At 40.6% G+C, this 9534-nt stretch overlaps 1 protein-coding gene across 1 annotated transcript in view; it reads right to left on the bottom strand.

Annotated features, from left to right (window-relative positions):
- Window positions 1-3377: 3377 nt before the first annotated feature.
- LOC138042678 (uncharacterized) overlaps window positions 3378-9534 on the bottom strand; it is a 14843-nt gene continuing 8686 nt past the window's right edge. Inside the window, exons 3-4 of the mRNA XM_068888635.1 lie at window positions 5574-5704; window positions 3378-4017 (exon numbers count right to left, since the gene is read on the bottom strand). Coding sequence (XP_068744736.1) covers window positions 3874-4017; window positions 5574-5704 — 275 coding nt within the window. The 3' untranslated portion in view covers window positions 3378-3873. The remainder of the gene's footprint in view (window positions 4018-5573; window positions 5705-9534) is intronic.

The following is a 9534-nucleotide window of genomic DNA, read 5'->3' as shown; positions in this document are numbered from 1 at the left end:
GCGCAACGCCCTTACCAAGAGGTAAGTGCACTTGAACATTTTACCAAGGCCCGATCTACACTAATGCGTTCTTATTTGAAAAACGCATACTTTTTGGTGCCTTTTCGCCTTTCATCGACAGTAAACGCCCGAAAACGAGGACGAAAACCGAGACTTTTGGAAACGGTATCAAAAGTGGCGCGTTTTGAAAACGGTCCAGATTAAATTATTTGTGGAAAGGACCAAATGCGAGCCCTTTGAAAACGATGACGTCGGGACGTAGAAAGCTTTTGAAAATGCATTTGCGTGGATATATGAAAACGAAAACTTTGAACTGAACGAATGATGACGTTAAAAAGGTGGGAAAACATTTGATGTAATCGTTTTCGAGCGTTGGAGTGGGGATAGGCGGGTGAAAACTATAGTGTGGGTGAAGTATATTTTACTACGTTTTCGCCGAGATGAAAACGAAGAGTCTTGAAAACGCATAAATGTGGATGTGGCCTGAAACGTTGCGAATGTTGGTCAGTGCAAAGAAATGTACCCGGCCCTCCTTCTGGAGGTCTGTAATTGAATACCGATAAATAACTTTTAGAGACCATTCGGGAGCTCTCGAATCCCACAAATACCTCAAAGTTGATTTGTCAAGAGGCTTGAACTGATCATGAAGCCATCATATTGTTAGCATTCCAGGATTTCCATCGCTCTCTTGACTTTATTGACCACTTTCATAAAGGTAACCACTTTTACATTCTTTTGTATTTATGTTAATTAGACCTACTGCTCTCATTTTGAAACAAATATTCTTTTGAAATTTTCTCGTCCTGGCGAGGCTAGAAAGTCTTATCAATAATATTTTATTTGGCCGCCATTATGAAAGAGGTCTATAAGAAGAGATTTAAAGACAGAAAAATTAAAGAGCGATTCGCCCTCGTTACTAGACCGCAGCTTGAATACGGTTTTTTTTCAGTCATAGAGCCGCCCCATCGAAGAATACATTAAAGCCAACGAGGTTGTGCAGAGAAAGGCACGGCCGAGATTTGTTATTACGCTGTCGAACGTCTTTCATGATTATTTTATATCGTTCAAGTCGCAAAATGTGGGAGTCAGTATCCTAAAAACTAGAAGTTGCGAATGGCAAATGAAATGCTGCAAGTAGATACTGGGCAAACAAACAATTAATGGTGTTGTATACGATAGTCGAATTTATGACTTTAGAAATAACAGATGTAATTTCATCCGAGAGTTTATTTATATGAAGGAAATTACCTTTGGGAAGATTTGGTAACATGCATTACGGGTACAGACATCAGTTTTTGCATGCACGGTAATAATAACAGTAAATGTAAAGTAGACATAATAAAACAAAAGTGGATCTATTTTCAAGAGCACCGAGGTAAAGTCGATCTCCTTGGGCAACAATCTGATCTACGGTGGAGGAAGTCAATCCGCAAACTCGATCGATGAACGCTGAAAAAGTAACTCATAAACATAACTTCAAATTGTTTTGTTCCCCGTAAAATGTCACTATCGTGTGTAACCATAGTGAATGCTTCCAGGAACATTTAAATTTGGAGTTGACATGGCCGTTAGTTTCCCAAAACCAACTCTTAGGATCGTTATGCCATTTGGTCGGACCGACAGCGCAAGCAACCATGGGACATATGATACGACCGCTGGACATTCGTAGTACAGTGACTAACAGAATATCATGCCTGCCTCCTCTTCAAAGCGAGTCTAAAATCAAGTTTTTGTGATGGTAATTAGTTCTACTTTACATATGAATGAAAACTAGTTTTTAGGAGAAAAGCTTCGCACTTAAATTAAACTCGCTTTGAAGATGAGGCAGACACAACCCGGAAATGGCCTATTCTCTTAAATCCATATCATCGGCGACACAGGAATGCCATCTTTTATAACTTGGTAAGACCGGTTTCTGGGTAAAGATGGAAAATGAAAGGTCTCACATTTGCATGCTCGTGTTGTCATCAAAATCTAAGAATTGGTGATTTCACGTCGTGTTATGTTGAGAACTTGTAGCACGATCATTTTTCCTGCTTAACCAATGATATTAAAAAAATCCTCACACTGAGCAATCAGAAATATTTCGACGCTCTCACTGCAACGTCTTCATAAGTTGAGAAATTGATTTCATTACCTGTCACATGAACGTCAATCACATGACCATTTTAATTAGTCCCCCGTATGTAATCAGGAGGTAGGGCTGCTTTTAGGCATTAATACCCACAAGTCGTGTGGACGCGATATGATTCCGCCAAGGGTTAGTAAAGAATCTGCATCAGAAATAGCAGGGCCAATAGCCAAAATAATTAACAGCTCCACTAATCAACGTTGTTATCCAGTTCGTTGGAAAATGTTTCAGCACTCGAAGATAAAATTCGTATCCCCGCGCGGCCGTGTAATATCCTCTATTTCAATGTTAATTGCATTGATAAACCTGTATAACTGCAGGAGCCCATGAGTACCTGATAACTGTTAATAGCAAAGACAGTTAAAGGCTGCTACAATACCAGACATATTTAGTTGGAACGCGAATAGTCTAGAATCATCGTATTACAAGATCGTAGTTTATACCACACCCCCTTCCCCCCCCCCCCCCCCCATTTCAATGTTGTGTGAGAATTTTTTGGGCGAATGCTAGTAGTTGTGAAAATCAACATTGAAGGAGGGGGGAAACCGGGATGGGTGTTCCAACAAATGTGACGAGTATTGTATGTGTAACTATTGATTGTGAACTCAGTTATAATCAGCAGGTTGGTGATGTTTGCATGAAAGCCATGCAATCAGCGAATAGGGGTGATTATGAGGTTAAAGGAATCTCATACCAACTAAGGCCAAATTACTACAACTTTGTAAGGGACCCACCCTCCCTCACTTAACGTATTGCCACTTAATTTGGCATTTCTTCAGGGCTTCGGACACTCGTCGACTGGAGAGAGCACAGGAGCGGGGTTTGCTTATAGTTTTTGAGGACAAGATGTCTACTGTAGCTACCAACAGCCGCTAAAAGAAGCTAAGTTACCATTCTTGTTTAGCAGAAGACTAAAAGATGTATGTATTTTAATGTATAAAATGAAACAAAATTCGTGCTAACAGACAATTTGTGCATTTTAGCGGGAATTCAAACCTATGTATCCCCGCTACAAAGCGGCAGATTAAAAAAAAGGGGCATTATTACTGTAAGGAATGATGCTATTTATGTCGTCGACTTTGACCTCCTCGGGTCAATAGATGCATTCAGCCAGAAAAATAAGCCAATCATAGATAGGGGCGGAGTAAGGATAGGTCTAGTTAAGGGATTGCAATCTTCGTGACTGGCGCTCTTAGCTGTTCCTTCACGGACTAAACTTGGATTATCAAGAGTTTTCCCTCCCTCCCTACCCTTGCTCAGTCCTTCTATTTCCTTTCTTTCATTCTTAGGTGTAGGCGTTTTTTCCCGCCCCACCTTTGCTGAACATGGCTTTAATTTACTGCGGTTTTTATTGATTGGGTTGATGATATAATAAATAGCCACGTTGGTGGCCGAATAACGCCAACATGTTTGTAGTTGTCTTTTTTGAGGTTTCCATGTCTCAGCAAACTTAGTGCGACCACTTGCAAAGTGCACGGCTTGCTCTAATTAGCAATATTTTATATAAAGGCCGAGGAAAAGTGTCGACATAAATATATATATATATATATATATTATTCACTCAACGGAAAACTAGATCATTGCTCAAGGCGCAACTTCTGAAAATTGGATGTTAGAAATATCCTCATGTCGCTTCGCCAAACGGTGTTTGCCCCCAACCTATTTGGTGTCAGAAACCGTGAAAAGGTCTAGCCTATCTCCCTGACTTGAAGGTTGTAGTCGTAAGGCACAACAGATGAGTGCTATCTGACTTTAGGAGACGAAATTACTGAAATGACGTCAACTGTTGCCCACGTGATCACAGATTCCTTATCATTGGAAATGATGCACGAGTACTGGCCGGCGTCATTCATGGCGGCTTTTCTTATATGGAGTACCGATGACGTCTGGAAAGGAAGTAATGACGCAATGAGTTACTTTCAAAGAGTTCAACGATGTTTGCACATGACAGTACCAAAAAACTCTTTTTGTTACTGCCTGTTATAAAATTGCCTCTTGATAAAGACAGTGATTAACAGGGAAAGGCCTGTAATACCACTAAATTAATAGTCATGTAATAGCTAGAATTTTAGTTTTTAAAATTGTTTATTCTCTGATTGCACTCACGTTATCAGACAGCCATGTTGGTGCCAAAACAAGAGAAAAAACGTAGCTCAAGTTTGTTCATAATAATAGAGTGAGTGAGTGTGAGTGAAGCTTTTCTTCTCTCCCCTCGGGGCTTTTCAGGACTGATTTACAATGTTTTTCGGGGGACTTTAGCCAGACTGCTTATTACACAGTTTACAATTTTATTTTAGGAAGTGAGAGATGCCCCCGTCTTATCGAATAGTGAGTGGGTTCTTTAACGTCCCATACTATTTAATTTCCAACACGGGTTATGAGACGGGACCTCCGGTTTACAGTCCTTATCCGAGAAGACTTGAAAGTCTAACCATTTGTAGATGTAATTACAAAGGTAGCACATTCTCCTCAGTTATTTTAAGACCCTGAGTGTTGGTCCGGCCGGAGTCGAAGTCACGACCTCCCGCATGACAGCCCGATGCTCAACCAACTGAGCCACCGGTGCTCGGTCAAATTTCCAAAACACCTTTTCGCTATTTTTCTTTTCACCAACATGGTCGCTGTGACGTCAGATGCAATCAAAGAATCCCTTATTTAGGTCGAAAGATGGAAAGCAGGCGTAACATAGTTAATTCATTAAAAAGCGAGTAAAGGGCTCACTGTTTCTAAATAACCTGTGGTGCTGCACCGGTGAGGAGTAAAACGTTAACATTTGGTTTTATCATTATCATGCGTGTTGATAAAGGTAAATGAATCGCCCGTCAGAAAGAATAGCGAGTTGACGATTCGTGCGTTAGTGCTAATCGTCATAGCACTGAATTGGCTTTGACAAAAGTGCTAACTGTCGAAACGTCAGCGCGGTAATTCTTTTCTATAGTGGTTAATTTACCTTTATTTTCTTAATTAAATAGCGGTTCGTTTCCATTTTGATTCGCGTCTGTTTCGACTTTTTTCTGATCCCTGTAATTCAGTAAAGCGTTGGCAGAGTCAGGGTAGTAGGTGCTCATCCGGCTTTCTTTGCAATTAATACCAGCTTTAGAGCCGGCTGACGGGATTTCCGGCGACAAATCGCATTACTTCACCTTCCTGTCCGAAAGAAACAAATGCGATCACTTTTTCTAAGTTGTGATAATCGGCCACCATGTCTTCACTAACCAAAGCACCCATAGTCCATCTCTTTTGCAACCGGCCCGACGAGCCGCCATGTTGAAAGCCGATAAGACCCTGGGGACGAATTTGCGGGTTGCTCTTAAAATAAACAAGAGCTTTTCCCAGCGACAAAAGCTCATATTTTCATTATTCTTCATATTTCATCCGTCAACGTTGATTTAATTATGCGTTAAATTCTCCTTTCTAAAAGATTTTAAAATGTGCCTGATACCTCTCCTTCAAGACATCTTGATCTTCTATACCAGCGATACTCAAGGTTCTTTCCAGTCACTTGACAAAACAACTTACAGTCTTTTCCCAGCTGCACAGTGCAGGATTCAGGGTGTTTTTCTATGATTGGAACTGACGAAAAAAAAACATTTTATGTTGTTAGACGTTTTTGTGAATTTTGGGCATCCAAAATTGTGGATCTATGATAGCCGCCTTTTTTAAACCGCCATTTTTTAAACATTGTTTTTACAGCATATAGGGCTTTCTTCACCTCCCTCCAGGTGACAATAGCCTACGAAGTAGGTGTAGTCGAGGGAAACGAAAGAAAAATTGGGAGCATAAAAAGACCATCCGTTCACTTCCGATTTATCTTCTGCTCGATTTTTGGACAGCGCTCGCGCAATTTGCTGAAATCTGGTTTGTGCTTGCACTATAAGGTTAAGCACATGTCTTAACAAGCGTTAGAAAATTTGAATGGAAAAACAGGTTGGAAGTAAGTGTTAAACACAAACAAGCATTGGCGAATATATATATATATTTTTTTTTCTCGGCCGGTGCTTGTGCTCATTTTACTGGCGGGAACGGGATGGAAGTAAGCATAAAAAGGATTAGATCACTGATCCAAAAAGACTGGGTACAGCAACCTATTGTTTTCTCCTTGCCAAAACTGAAGCCCGCGGGGCCATCTTGTTACGTCCAGTTAGTTTAAGCAGATGTCTATTATAGACACCTGAAAAATTCAGGAGGATTTGACGGGATTCGAATTCATGACCTTTGGGACACCGATGCAGTGCTTTATCAACTGAGCTACGAAGCCACTCAATTGGGCGCGTGTCAAATTGTTAGGCTCGTGTGTTCCCGTCAAAGGACTCGATGAATGAAATTTTTATCGACAAAAAAGGAATCTCCTAAGATCTTATGCGGAAGAGCTTTCAAAGTGGCTTTCACAACTTTGTCCCACTGCTTATCTATCACTTTGAACTCTTACGCTGAGGTCTCAAATAAGCGGTGGCCCAACAAGATGCATCGTGGGGCCGCCGCGATTTTGTCGTACTTCACTTCAAGCAACAGATGCTCGATCCAGTCTTCATTTTAGATCAACGGGTGTGGCGCGTAACTCATCCAAACGAGGCAATCGTTCAAGGGGCCTGTCTCTTGAAAGTCGCGATAACTTTTCGGACCCGAAAAGTCATTTACGAAACTGTCTTCCGCTTGTTTTCATAAGCTGTTATTTTACGATGTCACGATAACAAAACGCAAAATGATACTGCCGACTTTACTTTCATACGGTCTCGTTGTACTGAAAGTAAGATACAGAGGGACGAAAAAGGCCCGAAAAGTTTCAGTGCTTTCGAGAAACGGGCTCCAGATCTCTTATGAAGTTACTGGAATTGCGCATTTTTCGTTTCCTTGAACTTGTTTTACGTGCATATGTTGTGGTAAGACTATCGCACAATTAAGAACAAGTATTATGAGTTTATATCCAGGGAAGTGTGTTGGTCATTGATATGTGTAAACTTCGGTATGAAACGGTTTGGTTTTTAAGGAGGCTCGAACCAGTTTTAACGCTTCCAAGTGACGATCTTATTACAAGGATTGTCACCACAACGTTGTATCATGTATTGGCAATATTGTGGTACCAAAGGGAACACAAATTATTGCTGAACAAGATTCAGTCGTTATTGTGACGTAATATGCCACCGTGGCAACGGGCAAGCCCTGTAAAACACCCTTTATTTTGTCTTTTGTTGCTTATATCTCAAAAACGAACTCGGTGACCCCCATTTTTTATTTCTAAAAAGTAATCAGAAGGGCATGATGAAACTTTCTGCAAAGTTTTAAAAAATTCTGTCCCGTAAATTCAGAGCCACCTTAATTTTGTGATTTTTTTAAGGTAGCTCTAAATCCTCCAAAATTTTTCTAAACTTGCCGAAAGTTTTATCGTAGGATTCGCAGCCTTCTAATCACTTTTCAGCAATAAAGAAGGGGGGTCACTGCGCTCGTTTTTGAGATATGAGCAACTAAATCCAAAATATAGGATGTTTTTGCTGGGCTTTCCCGTTGCCAAGGTAACATATTACATCACAATAATGGTCACATCTTGTTTGGAAATGATCGGTGTTTCATATGGTACCATATGCTTTTACGTGACGCAGTGTTCTAGCGTTATTCGATCTAAACAGAGTCTTCTAAGGGTTGAAACCCTTTAGAGCGTCCTTAAGTAAAAGAGCCGCAGCCGCAAAGCCCACCATGTCCAACAATGCGCGCAATTAGATACACGCCCAATTTTGCCACCCAACACGGAGTTTCCCTTAAGTCCAAGGAATTTGCTGCCTATTTTCAACAATAAGGTAAGTTTAACGGTTATTTTTTTTGTGAGTGTAAATGCAATTGTTTCTCTCTACCTTGGAACGTTAATTGTTATTTGAGAATCTTTCGACCTGTGAGCGACTTGCAGTTTACGTCCAAGATTACGGAAAAGTCTGTCGCTATCCAAATGCAAGATCATATGGTAGCCAACAGCGTATTTCCTGGTCTCCAAAACGCGTATCGTCCCAATCACAGCACTGAAAGTGCTTTATTGAAAGTCAAAAACGATCTATTGCTGAATATGGACAAAGGTCTCGTAACCTTACTTGTGATGTTAGATCTCAGTGCTCCGTTTGATACCGTAGACCACGGCATACTTCTGCACAGGCTGCAGTCCAAGCTTGACCTGCTGGGTAAGGCTTTATTATGATTTAAATCCTATTTGGCGGGGAAGGACGCAGCAGATCTCTATCAACGGATCGCATGCTTTCCGAGAAATTCAACCTGAGCTGCGGGACTCCCGCAGGGCTCGTGTCTAGGCCCCCTCCTACTCATCATCTACGCGAGTTCGTTGTTTGATATTCTGAAATCCCATCTGCCATCCGTTCACACCTACGCGGATGATATAATCCTGCTGATAATACCAGTGAAACTGAGGCCGTGACTGCAATTGAAAATTGTATCCATAATGTTCGCGCATGGATGAGGGATGATACGCTGTCCCTAAATGACGACAAAACTGAGTTTTTGATCATTGGTACAGAACGACAGTTGTCGAAGGTGTCCGTTGACAAGATTAATGTTGGTCAAGCCGAGGTAACTCCCGTCTCTTCAGTGCGCGACTTGGGGTGCCTGGTTTGATTCTCATCTGGACATGCCACTCATGTAACTAAGGCTTGTAGTAATGCTTTTTATTATCTGTACAATATCCGGCAAATTGGAAAGTATTTGTCTCGTGAATCCACTGAAAGGCTTGTCCACGCGTTCGTTACAAGTAGGTTGGACTATTGTAATAGCTTATTATATGGTGTTTCCGAGTATTAAATTAGGAAACTTCAAAGAGTTATGAATGTAAGTGTACGATTACTTTACTGCGTGCCTATTAGTAAGTATTGTCACATTACCCCGGTTTTAAATTTCAATTTGTAATTTGTAAGAATTTATCTAATTGTAATGCGCTTTTGATTATTCTTACAGAAAAAGTGCAATATGAGTAATAAATATTATTATTATTATTATTATTATTATTATTATTATTATTATTATTATTATTCCCTGACGCGAGAAGAGGGGAAACTTTGTCACGCCTAACAAAATAGTCGTGCATCTCCTAAATTAATATACCTGCATTTCTGGATTTTTGCACCCTTTTCAGCAACTGTGTATTGTGCTTTGTCAACTGGGATGATCTTTCACGTGGTAAACGACGGATATAATGATTGGTATGCAGTCCCTCAAGAGTCATTAATTTCCTCATTAGGACGCCGATTTCGTGTGTTACGTTCGGAAAAGGCTGTTGCTATTCGCTCCAAAATAATGTAAACACCTTGTTTATTTGTTCCCAGAATAGTAATTTTTCATTGCACCCAACAGGTGAGACTGTTAAAATGGCAGGTTCCAGTAATGCTAATTATAACGGCGGGTTGAATCTA

This window comes from Montipora capricornis, chromosome 3, assembly GCF_036669925.1.
Source record: "Montipora capricornis isolate CH-2021 chromosome 3, ASM3666992v2, whole genome shotgun sequence".
NCBI lineage: Eukaryota > Metazoa > Cnidaria > Anthozoa > Scleractinia > Acroporidae > Montipora > Montipora capricornis.
Note: the sequence above shows the minus strand (reverse complement) of the source record. Positions and strands in the feature narration are given on the sequence as shown.